Source organism: Semicossyphus pulcher, unplaced genomic scaffold (assembly GCF_022749685.1).
Source record: "Semicossyphus pulcher isolate SPU_LCO1_2020_fin unplaced genomic scaffold, fSemPul1.0.p SCAF_8, whole genome shotgun sequence".
Lineage (NCBI taxonomy): Eukaryota > Metazoa > Chordata > Actinopteri > Labriformes > Labridae > Semicossyphus > Semicossyphus pulcher.
The window spans coordinates 2232707-2254373 of record NW_027211759.1 but is presented as its reverse complement, the minus strand read 5'-3'; the positions used below and the strand labels follow the sequence as shown (position 1 = coordinate 2254373).

At 44.5% G+C, this 21667-nt stretch overlaps 1 protein-coding gene across 2 annotated transcripts in view; it reads right to left on the bottom strand.

Annotated features, from left to right (window-relative positions):
- Positions 1 to 21667, bottom strand: part of LOC138613460 (RNA-binding Raly-like protein) — a 34852-nt gene that overhangs the window by 11605 nt on the left and 1580 nt on the right. For both annotated transcript variants that reach the window (XM_069687140.1, XM_069687139.1), the window contains exons 2-3: positions 16286 to 16358; positions 4798 to 4848 (exon numbers count right to left, since the gene is read on the bottom strand). In XM_069687140.1, the coding sequence (XP_069543241.1) occupies positions 4798 to 4848; positions 16286 to 16358 (124 nt within the window). The remainder of the gene's footprint in view (positions 1 to 4797; positions 4849 to 16285; positions 16359 to 21667) is intronic.

The following is a 21667-nucleotide window of genomic DNA, read 5'->3' as shown; positions in this document are numbered from 1 at the left end:
TTTCTGCTGTGATCTCAGAATGAACATAACAGTCACCTCCTCGAGTGTCTCCATGTCTGTTGTCACATCCCGCACATACAGCAGCTGCATACGGCCTGAGCTCTCTGGTGCACCCTCTAGAGGTATCCTCCAGTAACACGCGTAGTGCAGAGACACGTATGTGAACAGTTCCATTCATGATGCGCCCGATTGTGTACGCGAACACAAGTAAGCAAGTATATCTCCGACCTTAGGGCCCTGTTGTGATGGGAGTACCAGGCACCTTTCATTTGCAGAGCGTAGTGGGCGGAAGGGAGTGTAGACCTGGATCGTTCAGGTAGGCAGGAGCCGTTTTTGTTGCTGTTTTGTAAGCGAGCAACAGGGTTTGAATTTGATGTGAGCGGCGACTGGGAGCCAGTGGAGGGATATGAGCAGTGGAGTGACGTGTGCTGTTTTGGGTTGGTTGAAGACCAGGCGCACGGCTGCATTCTGGATCATCTGCAGAGGTTTGAATGTGCATGTAGGGAGACCAATGCCGGTTAATTAGTGCCCAACAGGAACACAAAACCTAGCATTTTGAGGGGTCTGTACTTTGACAGAGTTAATCCAGTGATTTGTATTGTGTACATTTATAACTAATGATGCAACCTACTAAAACAAGCCATTACTGTCAGAAAATACATTTTAAAATAAAGTCATTCAAATTTAAACCCGTCTTTATAAAAATGGTCGTGCAAAAACAACAAAGAGAAGCTAAAAAAGAAACTCTTCCTTCAGAGAGAACAGGAGTCCGTCTCGTCTCAGCCTGCAGGTCTGATTCTGCCTCATAGAAACTTTATTTCCGTCTCCTTCTCACAGCCTTTTCTGTCCTCCTGTGCAGCTCTCTGTGTTCCCGCTGACACGTTCCCGCAGCCACAGAGAAATACAGCAGCACAGAGGATTAACACACCATCAGCAACTTTTTAGATTTGTGAGCTGGTGTGATCATCACACACAAACACACACAGACCTCCTGCTGTTTGTCCCTGCAGCCTCACACACATCAGGATAACAGGTGTGTGTGTGTTGGTCGTAGAGGGCTACTGTACCTCGCTAAGCTGATAATCCGCAGCCCGGCAGATAAACACCTATAAATATTTACAGGACGGTGGAGTTAAAACGGGCGAGGCGGCTCTGCGCCGGAGTTTCCCTCACACACACCGACACTGTTATTCTCCAGGGGAAAAGAACACTTCTCATCATTCCTGGAGGATTTTCAGAGGAGACGGTGTGCAAGAAATATTGTTCTGGAGGAGTCAAATCCTCTGTCACACCTGGACAAACTAAATAAAGTAGAAACGACATGTTTGGCGTCCTTGAATCCAACAGTGCCTTGTTTCCACAGCATCACAAACTGGGGAGCATCTGCTGTCAACAAAGTGATAGCACGTGTGTTCACCTGTGCTCTAGTGTACCTGTTGTTTTTAGTGTTTTTTATCCATAAATGGTCAGACTACAAGTCCAGAGGGTGCACCTTTGAATCAAGAGAAAACAAACTACAGTGTTTATGTTAATGGTAATAAAGGACAACGTCGAAATCAACCCTTATTGGAAATTAGAAATGACTCTTCAAATCCACCAGACTCCACTGACAAAAATAGTGATTTTAACTTCATGACTCTCAGTTGCTGGTCCACCATAACCATACGCTTTAAAGTTTGTTTGTGTTATTGTGTGACTTTAAGTGATTAATTTGGATGCAGGACTTTATTTGTTCACACAATAACACTTACTAAACAAGGCAGCAGTGGGCCAGCGTGTCCCTGTGTTTGAGGGGAGAAATTGTTGTTTCTGTGAATGGAGTTTGGTGGCTCTGAAAAGAGCGCTGTAACAGCTGTTTCTGGTAGGAAAAACAAGTGTGTTTACCTGTGCTTTAGTGTACCTGTTGTTCTTAGGGTGAACATTTGGATTGAGATAAAATGGTCTTTATAAAGGACGAAGTCTAAATCAACTCTTTAAAAACTCTCTAAATTGCTCCCTCCAAATCCACCAGACTCCATTGACAAAAACGGTCCTTTTACCTTCAGAACACTGGAGTTGCTGGTGTGCCCAACCATAAGGCTGAGTGTCTCATTTGCAGGATGACAGTAAACTGAGCTGTAGTCTGAATCACACTGTCAGCTTGAGTTCTTGTTTATCTGCAGCCTCTCTGTTCTTTCAGCTCAGGTGAGTTCAGAGCAGCTGACGGAGGAAGAATTCACAGGTTCAGAGAGAAAACAGATGATTTATAACAAACTGCTTTCTCTGAATTTCACACTAAATTGTTGTAGTGGCACATTTCCTCCAGCCGAGTGTTTGTTCTCTGCTGAGTCCTCTGCGAATCAGAGGCGAGTCACCTTCAGAGCTGTCTGTGAAGAAGCAGCAGAGCTCTTAGACAAAAGTGTTCAGGTGTTTGCTCTCTCTTTCTATTTTACTTCAATCTGAAGTGTCATTAATCTTTAAATCTATTATTTCTGAACAGCATGATGACTGAAAGGTGCAGGATCTTCCAAGTGTAGATGTAAAACTGTTGATTAAAGGAGAAATCCACCATTTTACAGCATCAGGTGTTTCCAGGAGTTCAATAAAGGTGTGTTCAGACCAAAAGAAAAACTATTTTTATGTTAGACTATAACATACAAAGTCATCCTGACGTCCTGGTCAAACCAAACTCCATTCAAAAACCAATCATTTTAAGAGCTGTTTCCTTGTCGTATTGCAGACAGACCTGACAACGCATTAACTCACACTTTTCACAACCCTGCATCCTGATGTAGTTCTCTCAGCATCCCGATGTAGTTCTCTCAGCATCCTGATGTAGTTCTCTCAGCATCCTGATGTAGTTCTCTCAGCATCCTGATGTAGTTCTCTCAGCATCCTGATGTAGTTCTCTCAGCATCCTCTCAGCCTGTTTATTGTCATTAAATCTCAGTAACTGTTTGTTGTGGCTTCATAGCGCTGTAGTGAGACAGATCTCAGCCCACGTGTGACTTGCTAGATACAGTGAACCTGCCACTCAGCGGAGACAGATGGACAGGCGCTCCACAGCTGAAACAGAACGCTGGTAGTTGGTGTCCATCAGAGAAATCCTGGTACTGATCCGAGCTAACAGCTCATCACACTGGGCACTGGTCAGCCTCAAGGAGCTCATGTGAAATGTCCTTTAAAGTCAAGTACTCTTTTTATGCCATCCCAAGATGAAGACGTGGAATAAATTACATTTTTTAGGGTTTTTTGTAAATTGGGTTAAAATTAGCAAATTTCTTTCTTTTCTTCCACCTCATTTTGTCTCCTCTCTCTCATCTTCTCCTTCACTTCATCCTTCTCTTTATAGATCCCTCTTTTCTTTCTTTTTTCTTCCTATCTCTCTCTCGTTTCTTTTTTTTCTCACTACATTTGATCTTTATTCTGAAACTTTCTCTTCCTTTGTCTCTCTCCATGTGCCTCATTAATAGGACGAATGAGGAGAGAGTAAATGCAACAAAGTAAAAACAAATGGAAACAGTTTGTGTTCACACTGAGCTCACACACACACACACACACACACACACGTCGTCTTTCCCATTTTCTGCATCAGGGATATTTTAATTGAATGTAATTTAGTCAAAAAAAGGCGTGTTTATTTTCTGCATCAAAGCAAAGTTAATTCGGTTTAAAGCGTTTCCTTTAATTGTTATTTTCTAATTTCTGTTTGTCTGCGTGTGTGTGTGTGTGTGTGTGTGTGTGTGTGTGTGTGTGTATGTGTGTGTGTTTGCAGACAGGAAAACTTTCTTTTCTTTCTAAAGGTACGTTTCAAACTCCGACTTCTTGCGGACATTTTACTCTGAGGCTGGCAGGAAAAAGTCGGGGTGAAACATTCAGCTGTTTGCGTTCACACATGCGGCCCACCTGGACAACGTGGGGACATTTTCAGGAGTGCAGAGGAGGTGTGAAGGAGGCCACTCAGCTGAGACAGATGGACGGGCGCTCTTTTCCTTCTTCTCTGTTTTTACCTCTCTCAGAACCTCCTTCTACTTTCTTGTTTCAACAAATCTTAGTGATTTGATTTAATCTTCCAGCTCAGGACTGTTGTTCCCTCTCTCTCTCTCTCTCTCTCCCTCTCTCTCTGTGTGTCTGATGTATGTTATCGCTGCGTGTGTATCTGCTTCTTCTGTCTCTCCTCTGTCTGCAGAATAATGTGAGGTGAGGATTGATGGAGGGCGGAGAGAAGCAGGCTCTCATCCTCCCAAACAATCTCTTCAACAGTCTGAAAGCTGAAAACACAAAGGTCAAACGTGGATCCTCTCTCAGTTTTCATCTATACCTAAACCTCTCCGAAAGGAAGGATTGTTTCCTCGACCCTATGCCGCCATCAAACAGGAAGTGGGTTTGCCCTGACAGCGCGGCAGACACAAATGGAGTCGCAGCAGTTCATGTGCTCGGAGAGGGCGACCAATTTCCTGCTCTCAGCTGAAAGTGAGTCACTCAAGAAAACAGATTTAGAAGCTGTTGAGACTGAAAAGTGGAGATGACACGTGAGGTCGTCCAGAGCTGCTGCTGAAGCGTTTCGTGTGATCAGGAATAAAATATCAGTTTGGGGCCACTGTAGAAAAAACACGGAGCCGGAGAAGGAGAAGAATATTCAGAGAAAAAAACTTTAATGTCAGAGAATTTCTGCATTAGCTAGCTAGTTCAAGCTAGCTAACACGAAATGTAACTTTTTGACCTCTAAAGAGTGGACGCTTGTTCACCATCGCAACAAGAAGTTAGGCAAAGAAACCAGCAAGGCAACAAACAGAAAGGTAAATAGATTTTTGGTACCTGTTACAGTGATCGTCAGGGTATCTGTCATACTCCATCTCATAGTCCGATCTGAGGAGAGAAACAGAGACACGTAAAACTACAGACTGAGTGTAAGATGTGGACGGAGCTTTGGGTCTGAAGAGTGAAGCTATTGTGGAAGCACTTTAAACCTGCATTCTGTCTGATGTCCAGCAGGGGGCGACTCCACAGGTAAAAACATGCTCCTCCTCCTCTCCTGATTGATTCCCTCAGTAAACATGTTCCTAATGAGTTTATGGTCTCAGTCTCTAGTTTCAAGTCTTCTTCAACACAGCATGATGTTCATTTAGTCACTGAGGCTCCCATTGAGAGTCACACAGAGCAGAGAGCAGGGGAGGGTTTAGGGCGGGGCTACCTGTGATCGACAAGTCGCTGCAATGGCAATCTGCTAAAATGTCTTGTTCGCCGTTTAGTTGAACTCATGCTAGGCAGTTAGCATCACAATTAATATCATGGTTAGCATGTATTATGGATGTACCTTGCTAAACAAGCAAGCCCAAGCATTAGCTGATAGTTTAGCATTTGCTGAATCATCGCTCCTCTCCAGCTCCACCCTCTCGTCCAAATAAGGTCGCTTCTGGCTCCAAAAACCAAGATGGCGACGGTAAATGTGCAGAACTTGAGGCTACAGATCATTGTGTGGCTACGTTCACTTCCTATGTAAAGTCTATGGGAAAAACACCAGAATCTGTGCTTCCTAAAGGAGACAAAGGTAATGTTGAAGGTGGTAACAAGAAAAGACTTTAAAGCCTCTTTGTTCAGTTTGTAAACCTTAAACATTTATAAAGTACAGTTAAACAGTTTAACACAGATGTTTGCAGCTTTAAGGACATATCAAGTTTGTATTAATGTACAGTATTTGTCCGCCATGATAACTGTTCATGTTGAATTAAATATGCTTTAATCATAACTAACAATTCATAGAATAAAACTAGATATAAAAGACGAAGTCACATGATTATCTGAGGGAATAATCGTCGTTATAATCCAGCATTTAATCAGTTTGAATCCTCTGTCACACTGCAGCCGTCTGGTGTCTCTGGAGCGGGTCCACAGGCCGGAGCTGGACCGAGCAGATGGCATTCAGACCGACTCCTCACAGTGCCAAAGAGCCTGTGGGCAAGGCAGCACACAGCCGCAGAGTCAGCACTGAACCTGGCAACTCTGCGCGCCCAGACACAGTTTAACTGGGTCAGTAAAACCACAGAGAGCTCAAACTTCCAGGCTAATGCTAGTTTGTTGAAGGGTAAGACAGGAAGAAACACACCTTAAAAAAGATACTTTAGAGTACCTTGAGGCTTAACACCTTACACCTTAAAACATTTACATTTACATTTGGGGTCCTTGAAACTGACATTCAAGGTTTACCTTAACCTTTACGGACCAAACCACCTGTCAAAAGTAAGAGACCTTAACACAGACACTAAACTGCACCTCTAAACGGCTGCTAAAAGGTTCCTGTAAACAGGTGCTAAAGGGGACGTTTAAACAGACTTGTAAGGGCAACGAACCATTTGCTAGGGTACCTTAAAACAGACCACCTGTCAGTAAGTAAGACAGAGACCTACAAACAGACACCAAAGGGTTAATTTAAGAAGACACCTAAAGGTAATTTCACTGTCACAGAAGAGTAGCTTAAAACAGATGCTAAAGGCTACGTGAGGACTCAAACGGAAACCTTCCACTTTGCAAAAGGTTTCCTTAAAACAGACCTAACCACCTGTCAGAAAGGAGTGATAAGGAAACCTTAAACAGACACCTTAGATCAGTTGCTAAAGGGTACATTAAAACAGACATGACCAAGTGTTACATAAGAAGTAAACCTCGAAACAGGCCTGGAGCACTTCTGTTGTGTTGACTGGATTTGCAGCGTTTTTCTTCTGCATGTGTTTTCTGGGTTTGTGTGTTTTTGACTTTGCATCGTTTCTGTATTTGCAGCACGTTTGATGTTGACGCACGTGTTGTTGAATTTGCAGCAGCTTACTTTGTGTAATAAAAGCGACATTTAAACAAGTGGCAGATGCTGCTACGCTCGCGCTACCTCGAAACTCGATGTTTCCTGATGTCATTCAAATGTAAATAAACCTTTAAAGGACAAAAGACAGAAGAAGAGAGACGGACAGATAATAAGAAAGAGAGACAGAGACTGAACTCTGAAGCGTAGCACTGTTTATCCACTGAGGAGGAGGAATCAATAACACACACACACACACACACACACACACACACCCAGCCAGCAGCCAGAGGACTAATAAAGCAGCACAGACAGACAGATAAAGCTGGAGACTGAGAGAAAAGGTGATCCCTCTGATAGAGAATCCGCTGATTTGGTGCCAAACTCACATCCTCCTTTCAGTCGTATCGTCTGAGCCGTGATGTGTATTAATCAGCGTTTAACGACGGCATCGATTCAGCTCAGCGAAACCGTGCAGGAGCAAACCTTTAAACACGACTATTGATCCTGTGAGCCGCGATCTACTTAATGAGTGTTTCATGGCTCACGCTGCTGCTTCATCAGTGTAATCAGGTCTGATATTACAGCCCGAGCAGCACCTGAGAGGACGCTGCTCGCTGTGATTATGAGCTCATAACAGCAGCAGCACAAGCGGCGACTGAAGTCCTCATAAAGACAGTAAAATGTCCTTCAGGCTGAGTGGATTTTATGTGTGACAGTGTGGGCTCAGAGGGCTGTACACAAAGCAAGCTCAACATACCCATGACTCTTTTTTAAGTATCTCCTTTCACTGTCTGTGTGATCTGCTGTGCGAGTGTTTAAGTGTTCATGTGCTCTGGGGCTAACAGAGAGAGGTCAGATTTCCTGCACCACTCTCAAGGTGCATGCAGGTTCCTAGGACGCGATGCGAACAATTTGTGCAACTGTAAATGCATGGCTTCATACTGAGGCTGCTTGCACTACTCTGTAAGGACATATTCCCTCAACTGAGAATATATATCGCTATATCGAGATGCTGCTACGTACTACGGTGAGCGTGTTGCGTAGTTTCCTGTTCTCTCGCTGCTCCTGTGTTGTCCTGTGCTGTTAGCTGTCGATGGAGCTCGAGCTAAAACGTTTTAATCAAACACTCTCGTTGTTATATTAGCAACATATCTGCTAAACCGTTTTAACTTTATACTCGCTTAGCAGTTAGCTTAGCAGTTAGCTTAATCCAATGAAATGGCTTCTCCCTCTCCCTCTCCTGATCTGCCCTGTTCGGTGTGTCGGATGTTTATCTTTACCTCGACCTCCGTTACGGATAAGGGTCAAATACTAAATGTAGTATTTTTGGAGCTATCGAGGCGAGGATCAGGGATTTAGAGACGCGGCTCCGCACCTTGGAAGACCAAGCATCGCTAGCTGCTGTAGTTAGCAGCAAACCCCCAGTAGCCGGCGCGGGCCTACCTAGCGTAGCTTCTCCCCTGGGATGCAGTGGTTGGGTTACTCTCAGAAGGAAGCAAGGCCGCAAGAAGAAGCACACAGTTCACCAACAACCACTTCTCGTTTCAAACAGGTTCTCCCCCCTCAGCGACACACCCGCAGAGAAACCAGCTCTGTTTATTGGAAGCTCCATAGTCAGAAACGTGAAGTTAGCGAAGCCAGCCGCCATAGTGAAATGTATTCCTGGGGCCAGAGCGGGCGACATCGAGTCCAGTTTAAAACTGCTGACAAAGAATAATCATAAATTTGATTAGATTGTAATTCATGTCGCCATTAATGACTCCCGGTTACACCAATCGGAAGTCTAAAATTAATGTTGAGTCGGCGTGTGAACTATAAGACGATGGTGGACTCCGCAGTTTTCTCTGGACCTAGCCTAATCTGACCAGTGATGACATGTATAGCCGCATGTCATCATTGGCATTGTCTGCAAAAATGATGACAAAATAAGTTTCCAATGAATTTAATTAGTTACATCATCGCATGCTGTGTGTGCTGTGTTGCTGAGCGGTGAGCCATCCCTCATCCTTACTATCTCCGCTGAGAGCTGCACATGCAAAACAGCGACCAGGAAGTGACACGTAAACAAAACACAGCAAAATGTCGGCGACCGAACACCATCACGTCCTAAAACTTCTAAAGTCTGGGAGCCAAGAGAGAAAGAGAGATGACAAGGATCCAAGGAAAGGAAGGAAGATTACAACCAGTGGAGAAAGGACAGAATGAGAGGTGCTGTCAGTGAGCACCACAAGATAATAACGAGAGGGCAGACGCCAGATGTTTGCTTTTATGCAACGGCTTTCAATATTCCAAAGACCACTTTGCAAAGGTGCATTAGCTGCAAAGATGCTGGCTCTGTGTCTGGAAGGAAACCAGGCCTGCCAGAGGAATCTGAGGACACACTGGTCAGGTCTCCAGCTCCTCTGCTGAAGAGGTTTCCCCCTCACCAGGAGAGACATCCAGGGCACAGAGAGTTTCAATTATATTTGTTAACTAACAAATATTTAAGAGGCCTGTGACCTTTTATAAACATATCATTAGATCTCATGCACAGCTAATAGATCATTTACCAAAAACAGGCCGATCATAGCTGACTCCAGCCTTTACTGTTTCATAAAATACAGAACTCTTTAGCTGAAGTTACGTCAGTGTTACATGCTCGCAGTGCAGAAGCCCTTTCAGATGCCAATAAGGCTTTTAATTTGCTCTGCTGTCCTGCTGTGGACTCTGATGGTGTTATTAGAGAAGTGAGCGGCTGTTCTCCTGATGGGAATAATCACACAGCAGCAGAGAGCGTCGATAAACAGAGCGCACGAACACATTCAGAGGGAGCGACCAATCGATGAGCTGCTCAAACATCCTTTCACAAAGAGATATGAGAAGTCTGCTCTGTCGTCTTAAGGCGTGAATTTAGTGGAAGACAAAGGTGTGAGAGGAGGTGAGGAGGGGGGAGCAGGGGGAGCAGGGGTGAGGAGAGTAAACATGGCTGAACTGAACCCAAATGCAGCGACATGAGAGGAGACACGGCGAGGAAATGATGAGGAATTTGCATTTATATAGCTGCTACTTAACGCTAATGCTAACCCCCCTCAGACACTAATGATAGCATTCAGCATCAGTAACCCCCCAACACACACACACACACACACACACACACACACACACACACCAAAACTGCGCGTGTGTGTGTTCATACATATTCATCTTCCTGTGTGTGTGAGTGTCTGGCTGCAGGTGAGAGCGTTCGTCTTCCCCACAGCAGTTGTGTGCTTCTTCCTCACACACAGCACACGCACACGCGCGCACACACACACCTCCGCCACATCCATTTATTCTGATTTACCGCTCACCCTCACCAGCCTGCTGCAGTGGCATAAATCAGCGGCGGCGTACTGTAGCGTGGCGCGGTGGGACAGCGGTTAATGGGCCGTTCAGCCGTGTTCCTGCCGCCTCAGCTCGTCGGGCTCGGACCCAAAGGCAGGTCAGGTCAGGTGACCTCAGGCTGCTGCGAACCGGAGACGAGAACTTCTGCTGCATCGGTACGAAGTTAGATCAGTTATCTGTTTCTGCCTTTAAATTATATTTAGAAATATGAAATATAATGGTAGTGTTAGGATCGCTACACTGCGTTTTCGTTTTTTTATTTATAAACAATTATACAACAATGCATCAAGCTTATATGAGCTATGGGGCTCCCTCACACAAGGGCTCATTGTCAAAGCTACGCCCCCGTGCTACAACTACTACATTGGCGGACACAGACCGCACATTAGCTGCTAACTGGCTAACACGGTTACTACAATCTTTATGAACAATTATAGAACCTAACAAAGTATTCTGTAAACTTTGGCCCAACCCAGGATACCTAAACAGAATTACCAACTTACCTGCAGAATGCAAAAACATAATGTTAGTATTAGGATAGCTTCACAGCGTTCTCTGTTTTCATCTTGTCCACAGAATCTCATTCTCTGGCGTGACCACGCGAGACTTCCCTGTGACTCGCCCTGCGCATACACCGCTCATGTGGCGACACTGACACCTACTGGCAATTTGTTGGTACTGCTGCCTAACAATGACACTGGCGATGAATAAAATGGTACCCCTAATTCTAACTATAATTAACACCCACGAATACACTCTAAAACATATAAACCCCCGTCGAGCTTACACCAAATCAAAAATTTTTATAGCTTAATAACCCTTAACCTTAACCTTAATACATGTGGCTTCTTGTGCCTGAATTACTTCTTAGAAACTTGGTGCTTTTTACCACAGAAGTGCCTTTAAAAAGAAACAAACATGGACACCAAAGTTTGACATCCAATCCCAAATTTGGGAGGAGATATTTAGGGTTTGCCTGGTTCCTGGTTCTGCCACAAGAGGAATAGCGGGGCCAAGACTTCCTTTTCCTCATGCTCCTCATTCTTAAAGCTGCCGTGATGAACTCTAATGTCGTGTGGATGTTGGAGCCCCCTGTTAGGTCAATAGTGAGGTGAAATTCTCCCCTCCAAGTTTGTTGAAATAACAACATCATGATGCAGATTAGGAACAAGTCAACATGAAGCTTTGTCAGGTCTGTCCTCAAGAGGAGAAGAAAACTACTTTAACATGACAAGTTTGTCAAACGGAGGGCAGAGCCATCATTTACGATGCATTCAGGGAAGTAGACGCTGAACGTATTTGCGACTCAACCTGAAGAGAATTTGCCACTCGAGCTGGAACGTTTGAAGTCCTGTGAATTTTTCCTGTTTGCGTCGTGTAATTTGTGTCGCCCGTCATAAATTTGCGTCGACTTTCGGTGTGATTTCATTATGTGAAAAATGTAATTCACTTTTGGTCTGAACACCTTAATATGTAGGACTGAATCTAATCAGAGCCTCTGTGTTGTTAGCATTTGTATTTGTGCGTTGGTGAGTCTCATGATGAGTTATTATTTATACCCCTGCCATAATATGTCACCTTTACTTAACCAAACCACGTTAACCAGATGAAAGGAAGAACACAGACTTTGTAAGCGATGATAAACAGCCCCGTGAAGTCTGACCCTCTGAGAGATGTCCTTGTTGTGTCTTTGAGCTCCAAATAAGAGCAAAAAGTAACACCATGGTGTTTCTGCTGAACTTCCTTTATCTGCTTTATAATCTTAATTAAATCTGAATTGAATTGTTTCGTCAGCTCGCAAACACGTTCGGTCCTCTCTGAGCTGATGAGGTGAAACTGAAAGAAAACAGCCAACGCAATCAGACGACATTTAAATTTAAACAAGGAGGCTGTTTCTCTGTTTATCCTCCCTGTGTGTGTGTGTGTGTGTGTGTGTTGGGTTAAATGGTTTTTGTTTTCTTGTTTTTTTTGCGCGGCCTCTTTATCGAGCTGTTATTTTTCTCCTCAAAGGAAGCGCTGATTCATCTCTTTGCACTAAACGCTCATCTCAGCAGGGCGATCGAGGGACAAGAAGACATAATTACAGTGTTCTGCACTACTCTCTCTCTCTCTCTCTCTCTCTCTCGCTCAGTAGATTTTAATCAGAAGGTGCTGGAAACCATTTATACATTTGGAGTGTCCACCTCTAGTAAACCCTCAGATGACAATGGAGGAGCCCCATTCAACAGAGCTGTCAATCATGAGGCCACACCCCCTTTTTATAGCATCAAATAACTAATTAAAAGTAAACATGTGAGAAAAATGAACACTGTGACATAAATCAGCATGATAAGAACTAACTATAATGACAGAAACCATGTTTGAGAAAAATGTATTTCACGTGTATTTTGATTTTATAGTTTGACTCATGTCCCATCTGTTAACATGGAGGAGGCGGGCTGTCATGTCGGCCATCTTTTTAATACAAACACAAGCGTCCCAGCATGCACGATGTCGAGTACTGTCCTGTCACATCAGCCCAAACTCTTCGTAATGAGCGTCAACAAGTTTTGACCTTGTGGCCCTCTCTGTCCTCACAAGTACAGAAGAAAAACAGAAAGGATGCAGCCATCGATCATCACGACTGATTAAGTGAAGCCATGGAGGGAGAGCTGAGTAAATGTGTGTGTGTTCTCAGATGTCATGTGATGTTAAGCTAACAGCGGCTGGTCTGTGTGTGACAGCGATCATCCAACACGAGGACAAACAGATTCACTTCACACTAAACTAACTGAACAAACACCTGCAGAGACTGAAACAGAGCAGGCTTTTATCTTCACCACTTCCACCACAAACATTTGATTTCTTTACAACACACACGCAGAAACACGCAGACACACACAACTCCCTCATCAGTGTGTGTGTTTCCTGCAGTCTGAACACAGCAGGTTGTCCTCCAGATGGTTCGGCCTCCTTCTCTGTGTCCTAATCAAAACTAACGACAGAGAACCTCTGAGCTCTGAGAAGACGCATGAAAACATCTCCGAGCTCAGAGACGATCCAACATTTATCAGTGACAAAGACTTTACAACTAACAAGAAAGAACTTGTGCATGTCGTCCCAAGTTTCAACAAAGTCTGACAGCTGGCCTTTCAAAGTCTACATGTGGAGAAATGATGTTAAAGCGGCGCTGATCTCTGTTTCACTAACGAAGTATCAAAGGATGACGTGTAATGTGAGAGCTTTGCTTGTAGAGATGAACAGCCAGAGATTTATCAGCTGAATCTGCAGCTGCCCTCGGCTTTATGGAGCTTATATTAAGTTTCAGCTCCTCATTAAGCTGAAAGAACTTTACTGTTCTTTGTCACTCACATTGCTCTCATGGCCAGCTGGTGAAGTTAGTGGAACATTTAGCAGCTAAAGAAACATTTTCAGGACGGGGTGGAGACCAAAACTAGAGCAAACAGTGAGCAGTAAGTTACACAGAGGCTGCACTCTGGCTTACTGCAGCGGGATGAAGCCCAAACAGAAACAGATTCTCTTGTGATCGACTTTAATTAACGGCTCTTCAGTTTGCTGAAAGAACAACATCATGATGCAGATTAGGAACAACATGAAGCTTTGTCAGGTCCGTCCTCAGGAGGAGAAGAACACTACTTTAACATGAGACGGAGGGCGGAGCCATCATTTATGATGCATTTAAGGAAGTCGGGAGGAAATCTAAACGCTGAACGACTCAGCGCCAAGCAGATTTTCAAGTTGAATGTTTGATGTAGAACAGATTGTTAGCTGTTAGCATGCAGATGTCAGTTTATAGAGAGTCATAAGAAGCTACATCATCATCAGATGACCGGCGATGGATGCCATTATGGTGGATTACGCGCCGCCTGCTTTTGCTCTCCACCCGGACTGTTTTTCCTGCATACGCCAAAGCCAGCTGATGCATGATTGGTCAATACTACTCTGACTACAGACGGACTACAAACTGAAACCAGAACACTTCCTGTGCTAAAATCCGGTCAGGCGCCTACAGATTCTAGTTTTTTATAAAGACTTAGGGATGCACCGATTGAGAAGTTTGTTGAACGGAGGTCGGAGCCATCATTTCTGATGCATTCAGGGAAATCAGGAAATCTAAATGCTGATTGGCTTTCACGACACAGCGTCTAGCAGATTTGTCTTGAAGTGAATATTTTGAATTCTAACAATTTTGTGTATTCACGTGATCTGTGTCGCTCGTCCTGACTCACATTTTGTTGGGTTTAGGGGGAGGAGCTCTGGGTCCGACTTACTTTCCTTGTTTATGGACAGACCTCCAGGCTCCCATAGTTTTGGTAAATTAATATTTATCTTAAAATAAATTTCAAACAAAGTTAATTTTAGTGTGGCGGCCTTTCATATGTTCATATGCTTCGTAACACTCTGTAACAGTTGGATGCTGTAATAAGCAACAGCTTCAACATATTAGCTTGAGGTGATGATGTGTGTCCGGACAAAAATTCCTTCAAAATAAAAGTCTATCTTATTTTATCCTCTTATTATCTGACAAGTTTGGCTTTTGCAGCTGTAAGTGTGTTGATGCTAACTGAATGCAGGACTCTGTGGTGTTGTATTTTACAGATACGAGAACGTCTTCCTCAGCTGTACTTAACATTGGATCGCTGTAATTGAATGAATTGTTTTATTTTGAAAACTTGGAAGTTAATTAAAGGATTAACTTCCTCAGTGCAGCCGGTGACCTCTGACCTCTGCTGGATTTCTCTCAGTAGTGGTGAGAATCAAATTAAAGCGTATTTAAGCCTCACAGAGCTGCACGGAGTGACTCAGTCTGATGTGTCGCTCCCTCCTGTTCTCCCTGCAGACCCTCACCGTCTCTCGGGGGTCTCTCTGTGTGGCTGCCCGGCTGTAAATCTCAGCTCTGGCCGGCGCTGAGTTGTGTTCGTCCCAAGTTTAATCCGTCCAGCGGCGGGCGGCCGAGGGATTTGGAGGACGGTTTGGCTTTAGTTTGCATGTAAACAGAGAACGAGGTTAAATCTTGGGACAGCTGGACGTCACTGACTGTCAGCTTCACACACACACACACACACACACACACACACACACACACACACACACACACCCACACACACAAACACACACACACACACACACACACACACACACACACACACACACTGCATCGCACACTGCACAGTTGGTCTACAGAGACAGACGGGCAGGTGTTTTCAAGGTGCGTCTCTCGCTGAATTTCCACTTTAAAAATGACTCCTCTTCATGAAATCAGACATCATGTTTAGCAGTGCAGGAAAAACTCTGCGTGCCACACAACACTGTAAAAATACACTTACAATAATCAATTGCCAACTAATTATCTGTCCATGGATTAGTGGATTAATTGTTTCAGACTATTCTATGACAAAGTGTCAGATCGTATAAACTCTTCACAAGAGACTAAAGCTGTTCAATGAATGCGATGGAGTAAAAACTATGTGCCTCTGAAATCTCCTGAAATAACCGAACAAAGCTCCACCGCCACGCCGCCTTGATCCTTTTTACAGTGAGCCACACGATGGTGATATACTGATGTGTGCGTGTGTTTTTACACAGCATTACGGCGTTAGCGAAACCATTTACACAGATGCCGTTTGGCTTCTGTTACTACCTCCGATGCCGGAGGAGTAACGACTTCGCCCCACCATTCGGTCTCCGTGACTTTCACACAGACGGCGAGGAGGAACAGTCCCGTCTTGAACTGGCTGTGTAAAAGCAGCTACAATCTGCGGCTCTAACAAAGTGAAATACTGTCTATGGTTTACGTGAGGGGGGAGCCTGTAGAGCGTGCAGGAGGAGGAGGAGTGTTCAACAATGTGACGTGACTCTTTTACACAAAACAAACACTACAGTAAGAACATCATACAGACACCTGAGGCGAGCAGGAAAGAGTTTAAAGCAGAGAAACTCAACACGAACGACGTCATCGCCCCGCCCACTCGCTGTGTGAAAGTTCCGGACTATTACCTGCTGCTTCATACATCGGCTCACCTCGACTTCACGCAGACTTTTAACTCTGAGGCTGCAGGATAAAGTCTGCTCAGGAAATCTTCAGGAGTCCAGAGCAGGTGTGAAAGGAGCTGAGCCATAGAAACACATGTAGCAGTGCAGACTCACCTGTTGGGGGCGCTGTTTCCTCTCTTGGCTGTCGTGGCGCGACCGACTCTCAGCTCACCGTTCATCCCGGCGTCTGGAGAACAAAAACACATCAGATCAGGTTAGACACCGACTGACTGACTGACACCTGGTGTCTCAACCTCCTGACCTCCAGAGGGAGACAGCGATGAAGGTGGACAGGTAACACACACACACACACACACGCACGCAGGTAAACAACAGACACACACTGTGACAAATAGAGCAAAAAACATTTAAAAAAACACATTGGCAAGCACGCTGCAGTGCTACACAGTCTCTACACACACACACTCACACTCAGACCCAGCGGGCTCAGCCGGCCACCTTAACGAGCATCCTGAGAGTCTAATTGGCCTCCATCTGTCAGACTGAAATTTAGTTCCTCTCACATTCATGATGCTTCCCCCAACAAACATGTAAGTGTCAGTCAGAGAGACAGAAAGGCTGTGAGGAAACAATCGTTCTTAAGTCTTGAAATGCATCTACATTTAAATATGTGAGGTTTAATTAGTCATTAGATGCTTTTAAAAGGGGGTGTGGCCTCATGATTGACAGCTCTGTTGACAAATCGGGCTCTTGCAGCGGCCTCTTCAGGGAAATCTCTGACTCGTGAGATGCTTTATTCTTCCCTTCTCTGAAGCTAGTCTTCACCTGCGTCTCTCTTCTGTTTCCGCGTAGTCTGCTGACCGTACCTGGCTTGTTAGCTCGTTCAGTGTCGTGCAGGGCTGTCAGGATTTTTTGTTGGCTTTGACTCGCAGGGAAGACGGTGGGCTGTAGTGACGAGAAGACCGGTAATTTGAAGTTAACCGGTTCATGCCACTTTGGGCCTCGAGTGCTCTTAGCTTCTTACATCTGATAAATGAACAACCCTGGTCAGTTAGCAGCAAATATAAAATCTGTGGTAAACACTGAGGTCTGATTCGCCTTCCTCTACTTCTGGCTCCAAAAAAAACAACATGGCCGCAGCCGAAAATACTCGACTCCAGGCATCAAGACGTTAACAGGTGACATCACGGTGTCTATGTCCACTCTTGGTATGTTCGTACTACATTTACTGCCAATTCATCCTTTACTTGTTGGCATATATCACCCAAAATCCCAAATATCTGCCTCATGGTGGAGCTGAAGGGTAAGTCAAAGGGTTAACAAAGTCTGTAAGATTCATTATCAGGAATCCAGGATTGTGTGCACATAGTTATCAAGCTATTTCAGTGTGGAGAAAAGTGGTAAACAGACCAACCGATCTGATTAAAGTAAGCGCTTTGTTGTGATCACAAACTCTGATCAGTGTTCATTTTGTTCATGAAAGTTATGATGATAAATGTTCGTCAACAATCTTTTGTCCATGACGAAGATGAGATGTTGAGGAGCTAAAAATAGATCAACGAGACGAGACGTGACTAAAATGTTAGCGATGCGTTTAATCTGTCTGTCCAGAGCGCTCACAGGAAAAAGGGCATTTTACATGTAATTTGACGCTTCTTCTGCACAAAAAAATAAATATATATATATATATATATTTATAAAAATATAAAAAGTTTTCACGGTAAAAATTCAACACTGCAGCTGCAAATAATGCAAGAGAGGAATGAGCAGTATGAGCTACTGTAGCTGCACGGCTTCATTTTGTGGCTTTACATGCGTAACGTTGCGTCCCAGAAGTTTCCTCACAGCACACAAAAGCTGTGTCCCAATCCCTGCAGCCTTCGAAGGCTGTATTTGAATATTGCCCAGCAATTCAAACAAACTTTTAAGCGGCCGAGGAATACACTTTGAAATGTATTTTGGTTTCAGCCCAGTCGAATAGCTAGTGTTACACATGTTTAAGAAAACGAAAGGGCCCTTGAAACAAATTATCTTTAAAATATTTGGCTAACTTACATGACGTTAATTATGCTAGTTAGTTAGCCCGCTAGCTACCTGTTGCTAGGCAACAGGAGTGGCGTTTGGTGACACAAGGATAGACCAGACCGTCTCATCTCAGTTCGGCTTTAACGTCTACGCAGGATATGAATGGAGCATCCTCCGTGGACCGCCTCCTTCGAGGGCTGCAGCCCGTGGATGGGACACAGCTACATGTGGCCTCAGCTGAGGATCTATGTTACCGGGAGATCATCGTCAGGAAATAATGAATAAAAGGGCAGCGCTTTACAGCCAGTTGAACCTGTAACTAAATTAGTTTAAAGAGAGAAAACATTTTGACTAAAATGTGATGACTGTTTATTGACTATTAAGGGTCTAAAGGCTAAAATGTGACTAAAGCTAATAGAGAATTTCGTCTAAAGACTAAAATAACCAAAATGAGCAGTGACTATGACTCAGCGATATCAGACACACGTTTGTCTCTGAGAGGATCAGAAAGTGTTTCCTGTTTCTCAGCTTCCTGTTTGCCTCGGTCTCCTCTCTGATCTGTTCAGTCACTGTTTGGATTCTGTAATTGAAAGCTGGGCATGTTCTGTCTCTCCACGACCTCCATCAGAGCTTGGTGCACGGCTCCACGGACCCCCCGCGTGTCAGGCCGTGTTCGCCGAGGCAGCGGCCAGCCTTTCACCTCCCATCACCCCCCCCCCTCCTCTCCCACAGCGCCGGCATGGTTGTTTACTGGCTCCTTGCCAGCTGCAGCTTGTAGGACATCAGTCTTTTAGAGCGAGGTTTATGAGCGCCGTCACTCTCCATCTGTTAACGGCTGGGGGGGGCTTTAATCGTCCCCCCTCTTAGATCGATAAGGCTGCCAGGTCGCCGCCGCTCCCGCAGCGTGCAGAGCGGCTGATTGTGCATCATGGACTGAGTGATTACAGCTATTTGCCTGCTTATTGCCTCGCATTGTTTGGACGACACATCGGCTTTAGAGAGGTGGGGGAAGACGGAGGGGAAAATGAGAGAGGAGGGAAGGAAGAAAGAGTGATGACAGGACAATTTCACACCCTCATGGTTATTGGTTTTTAGGGACAGGCTGCTCAAAGTTTGGCAGGAAATCAGAGTCGAGCTGAGCCGAGCCGAGGCTGGCTGCTGGCGCCTGGATTAGGCCACGACAACCATCTCTATCTGTCTGTTTGTGTTTAACTGTTTGTCAGGTGATATCTGTTTGCTGTACAGTGATGATGGTGGTGTGTCCGCCTCCGAGAGACGTGTGTCAGAAACGTTCAGAGACAAAGGAAAGGTTTTAGAATCAGGTCAGAAGCAAACTAAATCAACCTGCCAGCAGCTTCTTCTGTCCAATCTGTGTCGGTTAAATCCGTCACAGAGTGTCAGACACATTTCTCTCTGGAACATATTCAGTCATCTCCTGGTTTTCTACATTTATCTTTTATCTTGAAGGCCAAATCAACCGATTAAAGATCAATGAGACGCTGCAGCAGAAGCATCTCTTAACAACAAACCTCGACATTTAGCTCAGTTTATTTAAGATTTAATGTGCTAAGCTAAAAAGAATTAAGCTAATGCACAAGTGCAGAAAGCTGCAGTTCCTCTGGTGTCCACTTGAGGCTGCCTCCAGCAGTGAGTCAGTCCCCATAGAGCCCCATGTTAAACTTTACAGCAGAAATAAACATGTTTACAGCCTGGTACAAAAAACAGTTTGGGTCTCTATAGCTCATTTCTCTCTTCATGACAACTGTACGGGGAGAATCTTTATACAACTCACCTGTTTACATTATATTAAGGCTTAAAGTGATGCATTATTAGGGGCGTGGCCTCTTTGAGTGACAGGTGGGAGCTGCTAGGTGTCACTTCACGGCTAATTCAGTCACTGAACGTAACCTCTGGGCCGTGTTTGTGCTGTTGGAGCCTTCTGGAGAGAAATTGTTGAGTAAGTATTTTTATCTGCACTCAACATACCTGACTACCGATACACTTTATTGTCCTGACAGATTGTCCAAGAAGTCTGTACCTAGTTCTTTCTGTGAGTAAAACTGCCGCATTAAATAACGTACGGGTTCGAGGGTCAGTTCCTCACAGCCTCAGCAGAAATGTTCGCCCCTTTATTCACAGCAGCTCTACAAACAGGAGCACTGATGATGGTGTGAGGATGTGAGCGCTGACATTTACGTGATTTTATGGATGAAGAAACAGAACCTTGAACTTGACTCGCGGGTAAAAGACCCGAGAGTGTCTCAGATTAACGCTTTAAAGACACTCAGGAAATAAAAGGCATGCAGAGATGTGTGTGATATTTAGATTTAGATGTCTGGACATTTTGAGGTGACTTTATGATCAAGTAATTTAGTCACACAGTCCTTTTGATTTTTACCAAAGATTAAGGTCGGGTCTTTTACAAAGGTTTAATTAATGCAGATGAATTGTTGGTTTGTTTACATTCTGTCGGATTGACAGATTGTATCCAGCCCAGACGTCCTCCTCCGTGCGCTGCATTGTTTACAGTCCAGTGAGCAGCTCGAGAAGCGACCGTGTGTTCAGATCAAAGGTAAATTCTCCCTCCAGATGTGTCTGCTAAATAAACGCTGCCATCTCTCGGTTCGTCCCATCCCCCGGAGGAGCGCCCGTTCATCTGTCTGTGCTGAGTCTCAGTCTCACTGTAAACAGGAAGTTACACAGAGGCTGCACTCTGGCTTACTGCAGCGGGATGAAGCCCAAACAGAAACAGATTTTCTTGTGATCGACTTTAATTAACGGCTCTTCAGTTTGCTGAAAGAACAACATCATGATGCAGATTAGGAACAACATGAAGCTTTGTCAGGTCTGTCCTCAAGAGGAGAAGAACACTACTGTAACATGAGACGGAGGGCGGAGCCATCGTTTATGATGCATTCAGGGAAGTTGGGAAATCTTAACGCTAAATGGCTTTCACAACACAGCGTTGTTGTCGTTACGGTGGATTACACTCCGCCTGCTTTTGCTCTCCACACGGACTGTTTTTCCTGCATATGCTGCAGCCTGCTGATACGTGATTGGTCAATACGACTTGGACTACAAACAGAAACCAGAACACACAGGGATTTACTTCAGAATAAACTCCACCTGCGGTCTTTCTTTATCAACCAAACTACTCAAAAACACATTAGATAATTTGCTGTTTTGCAGATTTTACAGAAATTTGGTTAGAAGTTGCTCTACATAAACATATAAGATAAGATAATCCTTTATTGATCCCCAGGGGGGAAAGTCGGTGTACTAAAAGGCTGGAGTACACTCAAAACCTTGATATAAGTTTGGTTTATGACTTAACTGCTGGATAATGTCCTCTCACATAATCCACGGTTATGTTTTAAATAAAACAGAACAGTTATAAACCGTACTGGATGTTTAGTTGGTTGGGATCATAGACTGTATAAAAAGATGGCCGACATGACAGCTCCCTGAAAGTGAGTCCAAACCCTCTCTGTCGCCCCCTGCTGACTGGCT